This window comes from Scyliorhinus canicula, chromosome 3 (genome assembly GCF_902713615.1).
Source record: "Scyliorhinus canicula chromosome 3, sScyCan1.1, whole genome shotgun sequence".
NCBI lineage: Eukaryota > Metazoa > Chordata > Chondrichthyes > Carcharhiniformes > Scyliorhinidae > Scyliorhinus > Scyliorhinus canicula.
In genome coordinates, this window is record NC_052148.1 from 49414445 (window position 1) to 49437211 (window position 22767).

The 22767-nt window shown below is 43.9% G+C and overlaps 1 protein-coding gene across 2 annotated transcripts in view; it reads left to right on the forward strand.

Moving 5' to 3' along the window:
* Positions 1 to 22767, forward strand: part of smad4 (SMAD family member 4) — a 118685-nt gene that overhangs the window by 68472 nt on the left and 27446 nt on the right. For both annotated transcript variants that reach the window (XM_038790520.1, XM_038790519.1), the window contains exons 6-8: positions 1387 to 1506; positions 6874 to 6987; positions 11594 to 11644. In XM_038790520.1, the coding sequence (XP_038646448.1) occupies positions 1387 to 1506; positions 6874 to 6987; positions 11594 to 11644 (285 nt within the window). The remainder of the gene's footprint in view (positions 1 to 1386; positions 1507 to 6873; positions 6988 to 11593; positions 11645 to 22767) is intronic.

Below are 22767 nucleotides of genomic sequence, written 5' to 3' on the forward strand. Positions count from 1 at the left end.
TAGCTGTATCATTTAGGACTTTGCCAGTTTAGTCACTAATGGTGCTACTGAGCCACTCTTGATTATTGAAGTCCCCCAGCCAAAGTACCTCACCCTCGCTGTGCTTCCTCCAAGTGATGTTCAACATGGAAGAGTACTGATTCATAGGTGATAGTCAGGTTTCTTTTTACCTGACCATGTTTGACCCCATGCCATTTCTCCATGGGGTGCAGAGTCAATGTTGGGCATTCCCGAGGCCAGTCCCTCTTGACTGTATACTGCTGTGCCATTACCTCTGGTCTAACCTGTCAGTGAGACAGGCCATACCCAGGAATGATGATGGAGGCGGATCCTGGGATGTTGGCTAAAAGGCATGACTCCTTTTAGCTGGCACATTGGTAAAAGAATGATTTCCCTCCAAATTGAGAAGTGTTAAAATTGTGTAACCAAAAATAGAATCTAGTGATGCAATCCATGAACATCTCTGATTTTTCAGCAGGACAACAAACCAGGACAGCGCAAATTGGATTTTAAAAGGGGATCTGAGCTAACTTTAGGTTCCGTTCTGTGGAGTATATTCTCTGCTATAGCAAATGTCTCTTATTTTTAATATGAAGCAAATATTGTTCTGCACTGGTACATATTTCACACTGATCTCCTGACAACTGAGGTCATCAACCACTAGTCGAACACTGAAGCATTGTTTGCTAAAAGCCAGATTACAGCTGTGCAAAGTCTACAAAATTGTATAATGTCACATTGTCATAAAGAGAAGTAACTGGAGCCATAACTGTAAATTGTGACTCTTAAGTTTAATTATTTTCCAGTGTTTGGGTGAGTCTGATGGGGAGATCCATAAACCTGATGTCTGTGAATTGTGTAAATATTTAGCAAGTGGCATTTGATTTAATTACTTCTATATTAAAAATCCTGGCTTTTTAAAGTTTTAGTAATGATCAAAGTAAGATGATTCTTGGGTTTTTGTTCCTGTTTTCTTCTTGGATGTTAATAACTAGAAAAAAACAGGTTTTATAATTGACAAAAAGTCATTAGAGGTACTTAAACATGAACAACAGCTGTCAATAGAACTTAGCATCAAAAACTGATTCGGGTAAGTACAGTTTTGCAGTGACCTAATGGATCTCATGTATTTTCTCAGACTTACTTTTCCCATTCTGGTTAATTACAATGTCTGCCTCAAAGCTGGAGAAGTGGGTGGGGAGAAATAATTCCGAAAATACTGTTTTACTTTGGGTAGTGTTTGGTCTGAAAAATTGAATAAAATCAATTTAAGCCTCGGATGTCCATCACAAGAACTTCCAATATCTGTTGGTCTCCATCATTGTTTCAGTATTTGGTTACTAAACTCTTTGGAATGAATTTTGTCCTACACTCCATTTCCCTCAGGTCAACCAAGCAACATGTTGCCAGTGAACCACAATGATGGATTAATACAGATTGCATCGGGGCCTCAGCAAGCAACACAGCAGAATGGCTTTCCAGGACAACCAGCAACCTACCATCACAGTAAGGAAGCAGTATTTCAGAGTTTTATTTAAATGTCATTGTGCTGAGCAATCTCTGTTTACATGCCTCCATCAAATTGTTGGTCATTTTGCTCACAATTTATAATCAGTCTACTAAAGCTAAGCCTAAACGGCACTTTGACTGATTCAGTCCAAACCATGCTTAATACACTGCATACCCCTACACAGGAAGCATCTTGTTCAGATTGCAGGACACAAGCGCTTCTTGTGTCTGTGTGCATACGGTACATTGACAGGGTCAGTAATATAATTTTGGTTTATATTGACATATAAATAGATGTTACCACAGTTTTTAAAAACTGTTGATCCTGCTTTAAAATCATATTTTTTAAGACTTAATTTCAAAATCAGTTTTGCAAATATTCAGACTTTTTATTTTTGAAATTGTGTTTTAAAAGCAATAGACCTAGTGTCCTTTTAAGATGTTTATAACTTGGTACATGAATATAAGATAATCAATCCCCCATTTAAATAAAAAAATCCGACGGAATATATTTATGCAGAGTGTGGTGAGCATGTGGAACTCACTGCCACATGGAATGGTTGAAGCATTTAGAATTGGCACATGAAGAGGCTGAATGTTTACATGAAAGAGAAGAGCTATGTGCAGGTGAGAAGTGGTAATTAGAGTGTGGAATGTAAACATTTGGGCTCAAAGGCATGTTTTTGTGTTGTCGATTCTATGCAATTGCTCCTGGCTTGAATTTACCTTTCCATGGTTGCCAACAAATCCTAGAACTTTTTTAAAAATTCAATTGCTTCCATAACCAAGAAACTTGCATTGTTCTGAAGGTTACCAGTTAAGTATCATATTCTATTTTTCATGCAAGTTTTTCTGCCACTGTGGTTTGGAACTGAAGAAAAACATGAAATGACACAATTTTATTAGCAATTAAAAGTTTAAAACTTGGGAGGGTATGATCTGTGCATTTTCTGTATATCAAACACAGTGGCCCGATCTCCATTCATTTTGTTGCACCTCTCATTGCATTATGATGCAGTTGTGATTGGGGTGGTTCTGGAATTTCTTTGCATGAGTTGGATCAACATTGTGATTTTCACAGGAAATGTGACTGGCTGATTTTGAAATGCATGGTTACGATGCGCGGTTTGTTTACAGTTGGCGACTGGGAAACTTGCACAAATTTAACGACACAGGAAACTTCGGTATGTACAGCAAAACAAAACTTCAGAGAAGAGAAGTTGGGTGGCCTGATTGTAGGAATGCAGCACCGTGAGGAGGAGCTGTTCAGGAAGGAGAAAACCAAACACTGTCCCCTGGGTGGCAAAAAGCAAAATTATGGTGGTCAATTTTTGGAGAAAATCAATGCACTCTTCTCTACCCAAGATATATTTGAGAGGAAATAACAGTGCCGCAACCTGCATTAAATCTCTGTTGTTTCTACGTGGATGTAATTGGAGGAGGGATGTGGAGGAAGTGGGGTTGACCCTTGAGATTGTGACGTCCTAAAGCCCTTAGCAGGAGATACCGCTGGTGTCTATGCACGTCATACCAGGGCCAATCATGGCATTCAGATTAATTAGTTTTTTATATTCATGCAAATCACTATCTCTTTTGTCATTGGTGCTAAATTTCACCTTCCTTTAAACTTTGCAAGTTAGGAATTGGGTCCATTTTCTTTTAGAATACTTCAAATTAATCAGAATGTACTGCACCAATTGCAGTCAGTATGAAAAGTTTCAACTTTAAGGCACATTTAGCTTGTGGTTACTTTAGCTTGTAGCAACACAACGTGATTTTCTTCTGTCAATTTTTTCAGAAAGCATCTCACCCAATTCTCCATGATTTTAACACATCATTTCTCTCCCAACCCATCCCATCCCATCCCACCCCACACTAGGTTTTGCCCAAATAAGAACAGGATGAACTTCCTTAGCCTCTTCCATTAGGCTGGGAACCATCCTTGTTGCCCTTCTTTGAATCCTTTCATGTGATTGTACTTGTCCTCCTGGATAACGATATATGCTGAGATTCCCCCTTCACCTGTTTTTCTCATAGATACCCTGGCGGAGTCGAACCTTGTGACCATTGAAGATGATGATGAGGATGATGAGGATGATTATGGGGAACCCCAGGAGATTATTCATCCAGGTTCTCCAGGGGATGATCCAGATAACGGGCCAAATAGATGGAGATCTTCGACTTGGGTGCCTGAAGAAACTTTGTTTAAAATCGAGGAATGTCACAATGCCATGTTGATCGATGGCTTCCAAAGGATTGAAGAGGGAATTCATGGACTTCGCCAAGACATGAATGAGCACATGGAGAACTTGTGTGGCTCCATTGACTCTCTGCGTACTCCCCTGCAGCTAATAGGGCAAACACTTCAGAGCCTTCTCTTACATATACGGGCTAACCAACAACCAGGGAGGATGGATGCAGGAACTTCACATAGTGAAGAGACTGCGGAGCCTGGTCCCTCCCACATCTCTTCAGAATCAGAACTTGACCAGAGTGAGACAAAACCTTGCAAAAAACAAAAAATAAATTGAAAATATAAAATAGTGTGGGTTACCAGGAGAAAATTTTTATCTTCCATATGATACACTTTTTTTGAAGAGGAGGTCTGAACCACAGCGTGTGACATTTCATCTGCAAGGGGAGCTTCCCACAAGAAAGGAAAAAATGGTTTTGTTTCTTGTTTTTTAAAAAAAAATTGTCTTTGTCTTTTATTTATGTTGCTGCGCTCACAAATCCCCTATGCATCCAAAAACTAAAAAAAATGCCTGATCATGTTCCGGCATTGATGCACTATATCAGCGTTTATCCCACTTTAACTTGCCACAACTGAAAGTTTGGCTAAGGAAAATATTTTAAAAGACTATAAATTATCAAGAAAATGTATAGGCAAGTGTCTATGCAAATGAAATTTGTTTTACGGAATGTCAGCCACTTCCAAGCAGCTCATCCTGTGGAGCAGTGTAATTGGTTATACTTGAATGTCTCTACATGATTGAAGAACCCCTCTTCGACGATTGCATCTGAAAAAGAAAATAAGGCAAACTAAAGGTGGAGTTAATGATGTGCTTGGATTGCATACATCAAGGATTCTTGACTTCTACGGATCAACATTTTCATGAGCCGGCTTTTTATAAACTCTGGTTAAACTAGCCTCGTTGGAGGCTGAAGAAATGCGGGAGCTGTAATTTGTACCAATCTTGGGACATATTCCCCCTGGGTATTCAACACATGCATTGCTAATTTTGCGCTTATTATGTTAAAATTTGCACAGCTAATGAGCTGGAAATATTTCTCAGTTTCTGCAGATTTGCTTGGGGTGTAATAGTACACAGCTACCAATGCGCTTGGTAGTCTTTTGCTTCTGGGGCTTTGAAATAGAGCACAGAACTATCTTGTGTTCTGTTGCTGTGTGATCTAAGAGAGCTGATTGAACAGCATCATTGCCAAGGCATTGTATCTGACTGTTACATATTGACATGGACAATTGATGTAGTTGCATTTATTATTTTAGCAAGTGCACATGCCAGTTTTGGGAACATTGTCACAGTGGTCACTTTGAATACATAGATGGCTGTGGGACTCTCCAGATCCTCCTTGAGCTTCACACACCGTACACACACCTAAAACATACAAACTGCTATTTGAGGTAGTAATTATGCTTGACTTGTGCATCTTACCAGTTTGGATATTCACCCATACTCCCCACCTCTTGTCTGGGAAGAAAGTGTTCCTGCCGTGTACCTGTGAAATGTAGTTTCTAACAGTTATTTATCCTCAAGTACACTTTGCAACTTGGGCCAGAATACTTTGAAAGAAAGTGACGGATTTTTGGGAAAACTTTGTACTGTTAACAATATACGAGAGTGAGGGGAGATGTAATTTGCAGTTAAACCATGACATATCTGTTGCTATCTGTTACCCAAAGCCTTAGACATGTTGGCAAATCCTATATATGGAAATAATTAGTTACAGTTTATTTGCTTAGAGGCACTTGCAACTAAGGCTCTGTCATAGATGCCTTTTGAAGAGTTGCGATTCTGTTTCAAAATTGGGTCCATAAAATAAAGCCGAATCAAAGTAATTCTTCACTTCTTACCTCCTAAAATAGACCTTCGTGCTTTCTAAGCTTTTTTATTAAATATTCTTTGTGCTATGTTCCATTTACTATTTTATTAAATCAATTTTATTGCATCTGATGGCATGTTATTTGCTTCCTTTTGTTTCAATTTATACTTTTTTGTTTATGCAAATATAAAAATGTTTTGTGATACTTGCACAATTATGAAATTTTTTTATTATAAATTAACAGATGTAAAAGAGTGCATTTGAAATATTTGGTCTTTAGTATAAGTCTGGTAATTTCCTATACAGTTTGATATACTGAGCAAGCTCAAAGTCCAATAACACGTCTTTTAGCTCTGGTGTTTCTAACATTACTCCTTGTTGAACTTAAAATAATTTCTATTAATTATGTTTGAGAAACAGCAGGTGGCAGTAATGGTCTTTCTTTTAATGTTTTGACATTTTCTGACCATTTATTGTACTTATGCCCTATGTTGTTGAATTGATTTCAGTCTCCAATAAATCTAGCTTATAACAATCATTGTTGGTATTGGAATCTTACTATGTGAGAAACCTTTTGGTGTGTCAAAATGCAGTCTTAATTCCTTTTGCATGCTATGAAATTGAGATGTTGCTTAACCTTTGTGAGAAAAGGCTGAGAAACTTTCAAAGTGAATTGTCTCAGTAAATGTTAAGACTGGTTCCTGTTAGGTTTTATATCTCACTGTACCTGGTGGTTTTATATCGAAGTTCTTCTCTGCCATCTTAATTTTGATGAAGAAAGCTCTTTACATTTTCTGCCAGATAAGTGTGTTAGTTGTCTGTTGTTTGCTGTACCGCATAACTGATAATGAGCCGGGACCTTGGACAAATAGCCTGTTACTGTACTGTAAATCCTATAATGCTCAATTTAATGTCAGTTTGTGACCAGTATCTGGCTGCCACAGGCAAGCTCCGTTGTAGATGCTAGAGCACCCAAAGTTATTTGCTTAGACTTATTGTGCTGGTTGATGTTAGATTTGAAAAGTCCTGTGTTTTTATTTCCTGAGAACAGGTAAAGCTTTCTATCCCTGTGTTTGGGATGTTTTATACATGATTTCAAATATCACAAGAGAATTTAACAATTTAAGTACAAGGTTCTTAAATCATGTAAATGGACATTGTGATGTTTCCTTGCTATCTTTTTTTAATCATTTACAAGTTTGGAGATTAGTGCTGATTTTATTTTGTGAAAGATAGTTGATTTACTTGTTCCAAAATTTGATATACACAACCATATATTCCTAATTTGTAACCTAACAGATAGCACTACAACTTGGACTGGAAGCAGAGCGGCAGCATTTACCCCTAATATGCCTCACCACCAGAATGGACATCTTCAGCACCACACCCCTATACATCATGCTGGCCATTACTGTAAGTCTTGTTGCAGGACTTGTCAACCAAGAGATTATGCTTAGTTTTACATCTCCCTATAGGTGTTGTATGAATGAAATTGATTGTATATTGCATTACAACCTACCCAAAATATTACACAATGTCTGTCCCCAAAATCTTGAATTGCAGCACCATTTTGGGGAGTGGTGGAAAGGGGTGATTCTATTTAATATGTTGGCTTCAATGATGAGTTGGGTGCTGTCCTAAATTCTTCTTCAGAACATCTTTGCATGAAACTACCTTGAACAAATGTTTCAGGCATTGTATCTACTTGTAGCATTGCTACCATTCACAAATCCTTTTACATTTATAAATGTTATTTCTTTTTCAGGTTTTCATTTTTGCTCTGATACATTTTCATTGCAGCAAGAATAAAAAAACTTGATGAAATAATCTTAAACAAGTATTACTTGCAGATAAGAATCCATAGGACCATAAGCAATAGGACAGGGATAGGCCATTTTGCCCCTCCTCCTTCATTCAATAGGATCATGGCTGATCCGACATTCCTCGCATCCACTTTTCCTACCTTTTCCCGTAACCCTTGATTCCCCTACTGATCAAGAATCTAGCTATCTCAGCTTTAAATGTACACAGGGACTCTGCCCCCACAGCTCTCTTTGGCAAGAAGTTCCAATGACTCACAACCCACTGAGAAGAAATTCCTCCTCATCTCTGTTTTACATTGGCACCCCTTTATTCTGAGACTATGGCCTCTGGTCCTAGACTCTCATGAGGGGAAACATCCTCTCAGCATTTACCATGTCAAGCCCCTTAAGAATCTTATGTTTCAATGAGATTCTCTCATTCTTCTAAATTCCAATGAGTAGAGTCCCAACCTGTTTAACCTTTGCTCATAAGACAATCCCTCCATAATGGGGATCATCTTAGTGAACCTTCTCTGAACCTCCTCCAATGAAATAATACCTTCCTTAAAAAAGGGACCAAAACTGCTCACAGTACTCCGGAACAAAAACAAAAAATACTGGACAATCTCAGCAGGTCTGAAAGCACCTGTGGCGACAAAAGGGAGCTAATGTTTCGAGTCTCGATGACTCTTTGTCAAAGCATTCCAAACCTTTGTCAAAGCAGATTGCAGCATCCGCAATAGTTTGCTTTTATCACCGTACTCCAGATGTGGTCTCACCAGTACCATGTATAGTTGCAGAAAGACTTCGCTACTCTTCTACTCCAACCCCTTTCAAAGAAAGGCCAACATTCCATTAGCCTTCCTGATTACCTGCTGCACCTGTGTGCGAGCTTTGTGTTTCATGCACAAGTACCCCCGATTCCCTTTCTGTTTTTATGTTCTTTCCGAAATTAGCAACTTCACATTTTCCCACATTATACTCCATTTGAAAACTTTATGCCCGCTTAATTAACCTATCAATATCTCTTTGCATACTGTTTGTATCCCTCTCACAACTTGCCTTTCCACCTATTTTTGTGTCGCCTGCAAATTTGGCTACAGTACATTCACTTCCTTCCTCCCAGTCACTAATCCAAGGAAATTGTACACTGCATGGTGGATAATTTCATTTACATTAAAGGCCAACAAAATGTTGGACAGAATATTCATTTTGAATCCTTAGTGGTGATTGTAGTGATCTGCACTACATAAAGAGATGAAATAGGCCATACACCCCTTATGCCTGTTCCATCTTTAAATAATATCATGGCTGATCATAGCATGGTTAGATACAATTTGAAAGTGCTTGCTGTACAATAGCAAAGTTTCTCACAGCCACAATAAGAACAATCAGTATCTTGTATGAAAACAGTTGCGGTTTTTTTTGAGGAATATTTTCCAGTTATACTCTGCAGGAACCTGATGGAAGACTGCCCACATATATTTCACTCAACACAATACATCAGATTTTCATTGGATCAGACTGAATTCAAACAACCCAAATGTGAAAACTGTAATGTGCCATCTAGGCCCCTGGAGACATATAAGCTGATTAAACTTCTACAGCGGTGATGTAAAGTAATATACCTATTACTCTACACTATATCAACTAAATTTAGACAAAAGATATGGATAGAGTGACTTTCATGTCTGAGGCAAAATCAAAGAGAACACAGGTCGTTCCCTTGTAATATTTAAAATTATATAAATCTTACAACACCAGGTTAAAGTCCAACAGGTTTGTTTCGAATCACTAGCTTTCAGAGCACAGCTCCTTCATCAGGTGATTTAAATTATGTGGCAGATTAGATGGCTGCTAATTCTCTTTTAACAAGTACCACAATTTTGTTTGCTTAAAAAAAATAGTGGTTTGGATTAAATGCATCACGTGGTGTGATACTGAGACATCTAAAGGAACCCCAGTCTGTTCTGTGTTAGCTAAGAGTTTCCAAACATAGCAGTAGAAAGGGGCATTGAAATTGATTTCAGTGGGGAAATGATAAAATGCCACTGCTGACCCCAGCCATGATTCCTGCTTGAAACTAGCATGAAGGCTGAAAAGTGGACTACTTCTGATTTCCTCCGTAGTTGAATAACCTGATGGTGGTCACTACCTATTAGTATACATATGTAAAAACGGTTTCCTCCGGGTGCTCCCGTTTCTTACCGGAAGTCCAGAAAGATATGCTGTCAGGTGAATTGGACATTCTGCCTTCTCCCTCAGTGTACCTGAACAGGCGAGTGTGGCAAGTAAGGGATTTTCACAGTAACTTCATTGCAGTGTTAATGTAAGCCTACTTGTGACACTAATAAAGATTATTATTATTGTTGTTGTTTTAAGTGTACACTTTTAAGTGCCAGTACTGTCCCTTATAGTTTAATTATGAAACACTAGTCCATCATGATCAACCAATCATAAATGTTTACGGGGTACATGGAGGAAACAGAGATGAGGAGGTATTTCGTCAGCCAGAGAGTGATTAATCTGTGAAACTATTTGCTGCAGAAGGCTGTGGAGGCCAAATCACTGAATGTCTTTAAGACAGAGATAGGTAGTTCTTGATTAATAAGGGGATCAGGGGTTATGGGGAGAAGGGAGGAGAATGGGGTTGAGAAAAATATCAGCCATGATTGAATGGCGGAGCAGACTCGATGGGCCGGGTGGCCTAATTCTGCTCCTGTGTCTTACGGTCTTATTACTGATCTAAAATTTGAAAATGCACAGGAATAAACAGTAAATCAATTATAGTCTGAATCACAGAATTGTTATGGTGCAAAAGGAGGCCATTTTGACCTATTGTGTCTGCACTGGCTCTCCAAATGAGCATCATGACTTAGGGCCATTCCCTTGCCTTTTCTTTGCACCGCTGCACATTGTTCCTATTCAAATAAGCGTTTAGTGCCCCCTTGAATGCCTCGATTGAACCTTCCTTCACCACACTTCAGGCAGAGCAGTCCAGATCTAAACCACTTGCTGTGTGAAAAAGTTTCTTTTCTCATGTCACATTTGCTTCTTTTGTAAATTACTTTAAATCTATGCCCTCTTGTTCTTGATCCTTTATGAGCAGGAACAGTTGCAACTCCAGTTCTCTGGCACCTCCCCTGAGGCTAGAGAAGACTGGAAGATTATGGCCAGCACCCCTGCAATTTCCATCCTCACTTTCTTCAATATCCTTTGATGCATCTCATTTGGTCTCGGTGCCTTGTCAACTTTTACTATTTATATGCCTGTAGAAGACTTTGAGATTCCCCTTTATGTTGGCTGCCAGTCTTTTCTCATAATCCTTCTTTTCTTCTCTATTGTGCTTTTTCACCTCCCCTTGTACCTTCTGTATTCCTCTGGGTTTCTGTATTTTCTTCCTGACACCTGTCGTAAGCACAATTTTTCTTCCTTATTTTAATGTCTACTTCCTTTTTCATCCAGGAAGCTCTGGATTTGTTTGCCACTTAATTTATATCTCCTTTTTCACCAGATTATGACATTTGTATCAAGTATTCTATTCCTGCATTTCAGATTAATTGCCTATTTCTGTGGAATTCCTTGCCTATGAAATAATCATAGCTTGTAGGGATTGCCAGAAAGTCACGTAAAAGATTAAACAATCAGTTCAGCACCTAAGAACTTCATATGTGCTTAGCTTAATAATTGTTTTCACCTCCCTGCTCCTCGACCTTTTTGGATGTTTAGCACAGATGGTACACGGCAGCTAAAATAGAAAATGGCTGCATGTTGTCAGTGTTGTGGCACAACTTAAAGTTTCCTATAGAGTGAACTTTTAAGTGTAATGATGTATGAGGAAGGAGGAGAGTATAATCTACACATGGTATAAGAAACAACAAAGCACAATAGAAATTGTAACCCAGTGCCTGAAGTAGAACCTAGAAAGAAGGGTTGCTCAACATCAACTGAGTGTTGAAGGGATGGAATTCCTTTCTGTATCTGTCTGGCAATTCCCTCTTGCTGCCTCGCGTTATTATCATGTGGATTTTATTAGACCTGTGTTTGACAATGCTTAGTCAATCAGTTCAGAATTGTTCTTGTGTAGAAATTATAGAAAATATCTACAGGTAATGCCAAATTAACAAACAAAATTACCAACTTAATAAGCAGACTTTTATTAGAAGCTCTTTATGTATGTTTAAGGTATGAAATTATGTACCAACTTTCTTCCTTAGGGGCAGTGCATAATGAACTTGCCTACCAGCCTCCCATATCCAATCATCCAGGTTAGTAAATAAAACATTTCAGATATTGCAGTTTGCTGAATAAATTTGTATTGTCATTCGTAACTCTTAAAAAATTAAGTCATACAAAAAAGCTGGCTTGGCATTTACTGCAAACCCAACTTTGGGGAAGCTGCACTACCAGGTTAAAGTGAAGCTCATCTTTGATGCAAGCTGATGTAATTAAATCATCATTTTAATAATGGTCAGTAGAGGAAATACCAGTCCTTAATAATGGGTTTTTGATTTTTCACTTTTGCTTAAGAAAAGGAATTTATTTCTATTATTCAATCTTTTATTCAGGATGTGGGCATCGCTGGCAATACAATTCAGTGACTTTCTAGGCCATGCTGGAGGACAGTTAAAAGTGAAACATGTCTCTTATGGGTGTGGAGTTACTTTATGGGCCAGACTGGAAGGAATGCATATTTCCGTCCCTAAAGAACCAGCATTCTACTTTTTTTCTCCAGGAGGGATCAGACAATTTTTCAACCTTTTAGAGAAAATGAGCAATTGCAGCTATAAATGTTTTAAAATGTGAGTCGAGCATTTTTCTGTGTTCGTTTAGGTGTGCAAGTGCATATGAATGGCAGTTTGATCTCAGACTCTGAATGTTTGTACTGCAAACCAGTGTCTGAGGAGCTGGATAAACTTGCAAATTATTTAGGGCGGCACAGTGGTTAGCACTGCTACATCAGGGCGCCGAGGATCCGGGTGTGGAGTTTGCACATTCACCCGTGTCTGTGTGGATCTCAACCCCACAACCCAAAAGATGTGCAGGGTAGGTGAAGTGGCCACGTTAAATTGCCCCTTAATTGGAAAACATTTGAATTGGGTACTCGATGTTTCGATGTTTTTCCCCTTATTGAGGCCTTTCGGAAGAGCTGAAGCTCTGACTTCATTATGGCAGTTTAATGATTTTTTTTAAAAAAGAGACTGACTTAACAAGAAATTGTGTTTATGTTGTGCTTATTTATTTATTTAGGGTACCCAATTCGTTTTTTCCGATTAAGGGGCAATTTAGCGTGGCCAATTCATCTAGCCTGCACATCTTTGGGTCGTAGGGGCGAAACCCACACACGCAGAATGTGGGTTTGACGCTTGAAAAACCCACACAAGCAGAATGTGCAAACTCCACACGGACAGTGTCCCAGAGCCGGGATCAAACCTGCGACCTCGGCACTGTGAGGCAGTTGTGCTAACCACTGCGCCACCGTGCTGCCCAAGTTTATATAGTACTTTTAATGTAATAAAACTGCCCGAGGCATGTCACAGAAACAAAATATGACACCAAGCCACATATAGAAATATTAGGAAAAGTGTCCTCCTGTTTTTCAGGAGGAAAGCACGCTAGAGACACAGAATTACAGAGCATAGGGCCGAGGTAACGAAAGGCATGGCCAGCAATGATGGAGCAATTAAAATCTGGAATGCTGAGGAGGCCGGAATTAGAGGAGTGAAGAAAGTTGCAGGCTTGCAGGGGAAGGCTCGAGGCCATGGAGGGATTGGGGGGTTTGAAAACTAGGATGGTAATTTTTAAATTGAGCCACTATTTAACCAGGAGCCACTGTAAGTCAGCAATCACGAGGCGTTGAGTTTTATAAAAAATATTTTTATTCTCCTTTTTTACATTTTCTGCCAAATTTATACCCAACAATAATCAGTAACGAACGCAATGTCAATCCCCATATCAATAACAACGATCCCATCCTTCCACCAAACATTAGAACATATGACATAGAACATTACAGCGCAGTACAGGCCCATCGGCCCTCGATGTCGCGCTGACCTGTGAAACCACTCTAAAGCCCATCTACACTATTCCCGTATCATCCATATGTCTATCCAATGACCATTTGAATGCCCTTAGTGTTGGCGAATCCACTACTGTTGCAGGCAGGGCATTCAACGCCCTTACTACTCTGAGTAAAGAACCTACCTCTGACATCTGTCCTATATCTATCTCCCCTCAATTTAAAGCTATGTCCCCTCGTGCTAGACATCACCTGGGCAGCACGGTAGCATTGTGGATAGCACAATTGCTTCACAGCTCCAGGGTCCCAGGTTTGATTCCGGCTTGGGTCACTGTCTGTGTGGAGTCTGCACGTTCTCCCCGTGTGTGCGTCGGTTTCCTCCGGGTGCTCCGGTTTCCTCCCACAGTCCAGATGTGCAGGTTAGGTGGATTGGCTGTGCTAAATTGCCCCTTAGTGTCTAAAATTGCCCTTAGTGTTGGGTGGTGTTACTGGGGATAGGGTGGAGGTGTGAACCTTGGGTAGTGTGCTCTTTCCAAGAGCTGGTGCAGACTCGATGGGCTGAATGGCCTCCTTCTACACTGTAAATTCTATGGAAGAAAAAATCTATCTATCACCGTCTGAGGAAAAAGACTCTCACTGTCCACCCTATCTAATCCTCTGATCATCTTGTATGCCTCAATTAAGTCACCTCTTAACCTTCTTCTCTCGAATGAAAACAACCTCAAGTTCCTCAGCCTTTCCTCATAAGATCTTCCCTCCATACCAGGCAACATTCTGGTAAATCTCCTCTGCACCCTTTCCAATGCTTCCACATCCTACCTATAATGCGGCGACCAGAATTGCACGCAATACTTCAAATGCGGCTGCACCAGAGTTTTGTACAGCTGCAACATGACCTCATGGGTCCAAAACTCAATCCCTCTACCAATAAAAGTTAACACACCGTACGCATTCTTAACAAGCCTCTCAAATTGGGTGGCAACTTTCAGGGATCTATGTACATGGACATCGAGAGATCTCTGCTCATCCACACTACCAAGAATCTTACCATTAGCCAAGTACTCTGTCTTCCTGTTATTCCTTCCAAAATGAATCACCTCACACTTTTCTGCATTAAACTCATTTGCCACCTTCAGCTCAGCTCTGCAGCTTATCTATGTCCCTCTGTAACTTGTAACATCCTTCCGCACTATCCACAACTCCACCAACTTTAGTGTCATCTGCAAATTTACTCACCCATTCTTCTACGCCCTCCTCCAGGTCATTTATAAAAATGACAAACAGCAGTGGCCCCAAAACAGATCCTTATGGTACACCACTAGTAACTGGACTCCAGGCTGAACATTTCCCATCAACCACCACCCTTTGTCTTCTTCCAGCTAGCCAATTTCTGATCCAAACTGCTAAATCACCCTAAATCCCATGCCTCCGTATTTTCTGCAATAGCCTACCATGGGGAACCTTTTCAAACGCTTTACTGAAATTCATATACACCACATCAACTGCTTTACCCTCATCCACCTGTTTGGTCACCTTCTCAAAGAACTCAATAAGGTTTGTGAGGCACGACCTACCCTTCACAAAACCGTGTTGACTATCTCTAATCAAATTATTCCTTTCCAGATGATTGTACATCCTATCTCTTATAAACCTTTCCAAGACTTTGCCCACAACAGAAGTAAGGCTCACTGGTCTATAGTTATTGGGGTTGTCTCTACTCCCCTTCTTGAACAACGGTACAACATTTGCTATCCTCCAGGCTTCTGGCACTATTCCTGTAGACGAAGATGACTTAAAGATCAAAGCCAAAGGTTCAACAATCTCCTCCCTAGCTTCCCAGAGAATCCTAGGATACATCCCATCCGGCCCAGGGGACGTATCTATTTTCACACTTTCCAGAATTGCTAACACCTCCTCCTTATGAATCTCAAGCCCTTCTAGTCTAGTAGCCTGTATCTCAGTATTCTCCTCACCAACATTGTCTTTTTCCTGCGTGAATACTGACGAAAAATATCCATTTAGTACCTCTCCTATCTCCTCGGACTCCACGCACAACTTCACACTACTGTCCTTGACAGGCCTACTCTTACCCTAGTCATTCTTTTATTCCTGACATATCTATAGAAAGCTTTAGGGTTATCCTTGATCCTACCTGCCAAAGACTTCTCATGTCCCCTCCTGGCTCTTCTTGGCTCTCCCTTTAGGTCCTTCCTAGCTAACTTGTAACTCTCGCGCGCCCTAACTGAACCTTCATGTCTCATTTTTACATAAGCCTCCTTCTTCCTCTTGACAAGTGTTTCAACTACTTTAGTAAACCACGATTCCCTCACTCGACCACTTCCTCCCTGCCTGACAGGTACATACTTATCAAGGACACGCAGCAGCTGTTCCTTGAACAAGCTCCACATTTCCATTGTGCCATCCCCTGCAAATTCCCTCCCCATCCGATGCATCCTAAGTCATGCCTCATTGCATCATAATTGCCTTTCCCCCAGATATAACTCTTGCCCTGCGGTATAAACCTATCCCTTTCCCTCACTAAAGTAAACGTAATCGAATTGTGGTCACTATCACCAAAGTGCTCACCTACCTCCAAATCTAACACCTGTCCTGGTTCATTGCCCAGTACCAAATCCAATATGGCCTCGCCTCTCGTTGGCTGAAAAACCCCTGCACTGACCCCCTTAGGGCAAATTTCGCCCTCTCCAATTTCATAAACCCCGCCACATCGTTGACCCAGGCCTCCACGCTTGGGGGCCTCGCATCCTTCCACTGAGAAGAATCCTCCGCCGGGCTTCTAGGGACGCAAAGGCCAGAACACCGGCCTCTTTCGCCTCCTATACTACTGCAAGCTCCACTGCAACCCCAAATATTGCGAGTCCCCAGCCTGGATTGACCCTGGATCCTAGCACCCTCGATACCGCCCTTGCTACTCCCTTCCAAAATTCCCCCAGCGCTGGGCATGCCCAGAACATGTGGACATGGTTTGCTAGGCTCCCTGAGCACCTAATACACCTGTCCTCGGTCCCAAAAAACTGGCTCATCCTTGTCCCGGTCATATGAGCCCTATGCAGTACCTTAAACTGTATGAGGCTAAGCCTTGCACACGAAGAGGAGGAGTTCACCCTTTCTAGGGCATCCGCCCGTGTCCCCTCAATCTCCTCACCCAGCTCCTCCTTCCTTTCCTGTTTCTAACCTCAGCCCATACTACCTCAGTAGACGAGTCCTCATCAAACGTCCTTTCTGCCACCGTAATACTGTCCTTGACTACCAATGCCACCCCTCCCCCTCTTTTACCACCTTCCCTGAGCTTACTGAAATATCTAAAGCCTGGCACCTGCAACAACCATTCCTGTCCCTGCTCTATCCATGTCTCCGAAATGGCCACAACATCGAAGTCCCAGGTACCAACCCATGCCGCAAGTTCACCCACCTTAGACACACTTTAAACCACCTTCCTGCCTGCCGGTACACTCCTGCAACTTTGAAACCTTACTCATGACCTCACTACTTTCAACCTCCTGTATACTGGAGGCACAATTCAGGTTCCCAATCCCCTGCTGAACTAGTTTAAACCCTCCCGAAGAGCATTAGCAAATTTCCCCCCCAGGATATTGGTACCCTTCTGGTCCAGGTGTAGACCATCCCGTTTGTAGAGGTCCCACCTACCCCAGAATGAGCCCCAATTATCCAGGAATCTGAAACCCTCCCTCCTGCACCATCCCTGTAGCCACGTGTTCAACTGCTCTCTCTCCCTATTCCTCGTCTCGCTAGCACGCGGCACGGGTAACAACCCAGAGATAATAACTCTGTTTGTCCTAGATCTAAGTTTCCACCCTGAATTCCTGCCTTACATCCCTAACCCTTTTCCTACCTATGTTGTTGGCACCTATGTGGACCATGACTTGGTGCTGCTCCCCCTCTCCCTTTAGGATCCCGAAAACACGATCCGAGACATCGCGGACCCTGGCCCATGGCTTACCCCTGGTAAGTCCCCCCCCCAACAGTATCCAAAGCGGTATACTTGTTACTAAGGGGAACGACCACAGGCGATCCGTGTACTGACTGCTTCCTCTCAGCCCCTCTCATCGTCACCCATCTGTCTATATTCTTCGGAGTAACTACATCCCTGAAGCTTCTATCTATGACCACCTCTGTCTCCCGAACATTAGCCCCCATGTTAACATAAACAAATAACAAAAAGGAATCAGGAATTGCCCATAGTCACCGCTAACACATACAGCCCGCCCTCTCCTCTTAATGTTCGATGTAATCTAATTCTCGAAAGTGCATAATGAATAACGCCCATGAATTGTAGAACCCCTCCATCCTTCCCCTCAGTTCAAATTTGACCTTTTCAAGCATCAAGAATTCCAGCAGGCCCCCACGCCAAGGCACAAGGTGGAGAGGTTGATCCTAACAGGATCCGCCTTCGGGCGATTAACGAGGCGACGGCTACGACATCTGCCTCCGCACCCGTTTCCAACCCCGGCTGATCCGACATCCCGAATATGGCCGCCCGGGTCCAGTTTCACGTGCACCACTTTAGATTAACCTAAACACATCCTTCCAGTAATCCTCCAGCTTTGGACAGGACCAAAACATATGAATGTGGTTTGCGGGGGCCCCCCGCAACATTCACACATCTTCTACCCCCTCAAAGAGCCGGCTTTCCTCGCCATTGTTAAGGTGTGCTCTATACACCAACTTCAGCTGTATCAACCCCAACCTCGCACACTAGGTGGAGGCGTTCACCCTCCGGAGCACCTCACACCAGAACCCATCCTCCATTACCCCTCCCAACTCTTCCTCCCACTTTAACTTGATCCCTTCCAGCGGTGCCTTCTCCGCTTCCAAAATAAACCCGTAAACCACCGATACTACCCCCTTCTCCAGTCCCCCTGTCGTCAGCACCTCCTCCAGCAATGTGGAAGCTGGCTCTACTGGGAAGCTCTGTATCTCCTTTCTGGCAAAGTCTCGAAGCTGCATGTATCTAAATATTTCCCCCTGCTCCAGCCCATGCTTCGCTCCCAGCTCCTTCAATCCTGCAAACCGACCCCCAAGAAACAAATCTTTTAGTGTCCTAATTCCTTTCTCCTCCCATCTCCGAAAATTTCCATCCCACTTCCCTGGCTCAAATCTATGGTTCGTCGAATCGGCATTTCCCTTGACCCTGCCACAATCAATGGCTCAATCCCGAGTGCAAACAGCAGCGGGGAGCATAAGGCATCCCTGCCTAGTGTCACGGTGGAGTGGAAAGAATTCCGAGCTGATGTTATTTGTGCAGACTTCACTAAGTCCACCAGTGCTGGTGAAACTGCCTTTAAATTCTCAACAAAGCTATTACTACCGGACTCGCTGAGTATCTCCCCGGGAGCGGCGCTGTTGCTAGCGCCTTCAGTCCCGACCCCCGAAACAAACTCTCCTCCATTCTGACCTATTGGGAATCCATCCCGCTGACCCAGCTCCGTACCTTCTCCACATTCACCGCACAGTAATAATTCATCAGGGTCGGAATAGCCAAACCCCCTGCCTGCCTTCCTCCCTGTAGTAGCACCTTTCTAATTTTTATTTTTTTATTTTTTATAAATTTAGAGTACCCAATTATTTTTTCCAATTAAGGGGCAATTTAGCGCGGCCAATCCACCTACCCTGCACATCTTTTGGGTTGTGGGGGTGAAACCCACGCAGACACGGGGAGAATGTGCAAACTCCACACGGACAGTGACCTAGGGCCGGGATTTGAACCCGGGTCCTCAGCGCCGTAGGCAGCAATGCTAACCACTGTGCCACCGTGCTGCCCCCTTTCTAATTTTGGCCACCTTCCCATCCCATATGAACGAGGTAATCATCCCTTCAATCTCTCTTTTAAAAAAAAAAAGCCTTTGGCAGGAAAATCGGCAGGCATTGGAAAATAGACAGGAATCGCGGCAGCACATTCATTTTCACTGCTTGTACCCAACGCGCCAGTGACAGAAGGAGACCATCCCATCTTGCCAGATCAGCTTTCACTCTCCCAACCAAACTAGAAATGTTGTATCTACGGAGACCCCCCACCTCCCAAATCCCGATCAACCTGCACCCCCAGGTATCTAAAGTGAGTTCCTGCCCCACGGAATGGCAGTCCCCCCACCCCTGGCCGAGACACCACAAAATATTCACTCTTGTCTAGATTTAATTTGTACCCCGACCCCAAAGCAGATCCAGTATTGCCCCTATTGACACACTCTGTTCCGACACATACAGTAAGAAGTCATCTGCATACAAGGACACACTGTGCACACTTTTTTTTTAATAAACGATTTTATTGAGGTAGTTTTTGGCTTTGTAAACCGTTACAGACATCAACAGAGAGAAAGCAAAAAAGGCACAAATGTGCAAACATCCACGTACATTCAATATCTAAATCGTAACATACTGCACAAGCTCGCTCCTCTCACCGGTACTACCCGCCATTTTATCCCTTCTACTCTACTCTACTCTACTCCCCCCCTGCTGACGCTCACTCTCCCGCAAAGAAGTCAATAAATGGTTGCCACCTCCAGGCGAAACCCTGTACAGATCCCCTCAAGGTGAACTTAATTTTTTCCATACCCAGGAAACTCGACATGTCCGCAAGCCACAACTCAGTCTTCGGGGGCTTTGAGTCCCTCCACGCCAATAGTATTCGTCGCCGGGCTATCAGAGAAGCAAAGGCCAAAACATCGGCGTCTTTCTCCCCCTGGACTCACGGGTCTTCTGAAACCCCAAAAATTGCCACCCCTGGACCCATCGCCACCCTTGTTTTTAGCACCCGGGATATGACGCCCGCAAATCCCTCCCAGCACCCCCTAAGCTTAGGGCATACCCAAAACATGTGAACGTGGTTCACTGGTCCTCCCGCGCACCTAGCACATTTGTCCTCTATCCCAAAGAATTTGCTCATCCGAGCCACCTTCATGTGGGCCCGGTGAACGACCTTAAATTGAATCAGCCCAAGCCTGGCACATGTCGCGGTCGAATTTACCCTACTCAGGGCCTCTGCCCACAGCCCGTCCTCCATTTCCCCGCCTAGCTCCTCCTCCCTTTTAAGTTTCAGTTCCTCCGTCTGTGACCCTTCCTCCCTCATGAGCACCTTATAAATATCAGAGATTCTACCCTCCCCTTCTTCCCCCCTAGAGACTATTCTGTCTTGGATCCCCATTGGCGGGAGGCGTGGGAAAGATGGGACCTGTCTACGAACAAAGTCCCGCAACTGTAGGTACCTAAAATCATTTCCCCTTACCAGCCCAAATTTCTCCTCCAAGCTCCTCAAACTCGCAAAGCTCCCTTCCAGGAACATATCGCCCACCCTTCCATCCCCCACCCGCCGCCATGCTCGAAACCCCCCCATCCATACTCCCAGGGGCAAACCGATGGTTGTCGCAGATTGGCGCCCAAACGGACACCCCCGTCTCCCCTACATGCCTCCTCCACTGGCCCCAGATCTGCAGGGTCGCCACCACTACCGGGCTGGTGGAGTACCTGGCCGGCGGCAGCGGTAGAGGAGCCGTGACCAGGGCTGCCAGGCTGGAGCCCCTGCACGAAGCCGCCTCCACCCGCTCCTAGATAGACCCCGTACCCACCATCCACTTCCTTATCATAGCGATGTTGGCCGCCCAGTAATAATTAATCAGACTCGGCAAAGCCAGCCCTCCCTCGCTGCGGTTCCTCTCCAGCATCGCCTTTTTCACCCGCGGGGATTTTGCCGCCCAGACAAAGCTCATGACCATCCTGTTAACTCTTTTGAAGAAGGACTGTGGGACAAAGATCGGGAGGCACTGAAAAACAAACAGAAATCTAGGGAGGATTGTCATCTTTACAGTCTGCACCCTCCCTGCCAGCGACAGCGGGAGTGCATCCCATCTCCGAAACTCTCCCTTCAATTGCTCCACCACCCTGGCCAAATTTAACTTGTGCAGCCTGCCCCAGTCTCTCGCCACCTGGATTCCCAAAAACCGGAAATTTTCCTCAACCAGCCTAAACGGTAGCCCTCTCAATCTGTTCTCCTGGCCACTTGCCTGTGCCACAAACATTTCACTCTTGGCCGTATTTAGTTTGTATCCTGAAAACTGGCCGAACTTCCTCAACATTCCCAGTATACTTCCCATCCCGGCCACTGGGTCCGACACATACAGAAGCAGGTTGTCTGCGTAAAGAGAGACCCTATGTTCTACCCCGCCCCTTACCATCCCCTTCCATCCCTCTGCGGCTCTCAGCGCAATCGCCAGCGGCTCTATGGCCAGCGTAAACAGCGGCGGGGAGAGCGGGCAGCCCTGTCTGGTCCCTCGGTACAGCCTAAAGTACTCCGACACTTCTCTGTTAGTCCTGACGCTGGCCTTTGGGGCCTGATATAATAATTTGATCCAATTCACCAGTCCCTCCCCGAACCCAACCGTCCGAGCACCTCCCATAGATAGTCCCACTCCACCCGGTCAAAGGCCTTCTTGGCATCTATCGCCACCACTACCTCCACCTCCCTGCCCGCCGGGGACATCATTATCACATTAAGTAATCTTCTCAGGTTGGCCGCCAGCTGCCTACCTTTCACGAACCCAGTTTGGTCCTCCCCAATCACCTCGGGTACGCAGTCCTCCATTCTAATCGCTAGTACCTTTGCCAGGAGCTTGGCGTCAACATTAATCAGGGAGATTGGCCTGTAGGACCCGCACGCCTCCGGGTCTTTACCCTGCTTCAATATCAGTGATATAGTGGCTTGCGACATTGTCGGCGGCAGGGTCCCTCTGTCCCTTGCCTCATTGAAAACCCTTGCCAAGACCGGGCCCACCAGCTCAGAAAACTTCCTATAGAACTCTACTGGGTATCCATCCGGCCCTGGGGCTTTCCCCGACTGCATGGCCTTTAGGCCCCCCCAATACCTCCTCCACTCTAATCGGGGCCCCCAGCTCATCCACTCACCCCCCACCTACTGTTGGGAATGTTAACCCGTCCAGAAACCTTTTCATCTCCTCCGGTTCTCCCGGCGGCTCCGAAGTATAGAGCTTGCGATAGAAGTCCCGGAATACCTTATTCAATCCTGCCGGGTCCTCCACTTTGCGCCCCTCCCCATCCATCACTCTACTTATTTCCCTGGCCGCCTCCCTCTTCCTGAGTTGCTGTGCTAACAGTCTGCTAGCCTTTTCCCCATGCTCGTACACCACGCCCCTCGCCTTCCTAAGCTGTTCCACGGTCCTACTTGTGGATAGTGCCCCCAGTTCCGCCTGTAGTCTCTGCCTCTCCCTGAATAAAACCTCCCCCGGGGACTCCACGTGCTCTTCATCTATCCGACCCATTTCCCTGACCAACCTATCCATCTCTGCCCTGTCTGCCTTGGCTCTGTGGGCCCCAATTGAA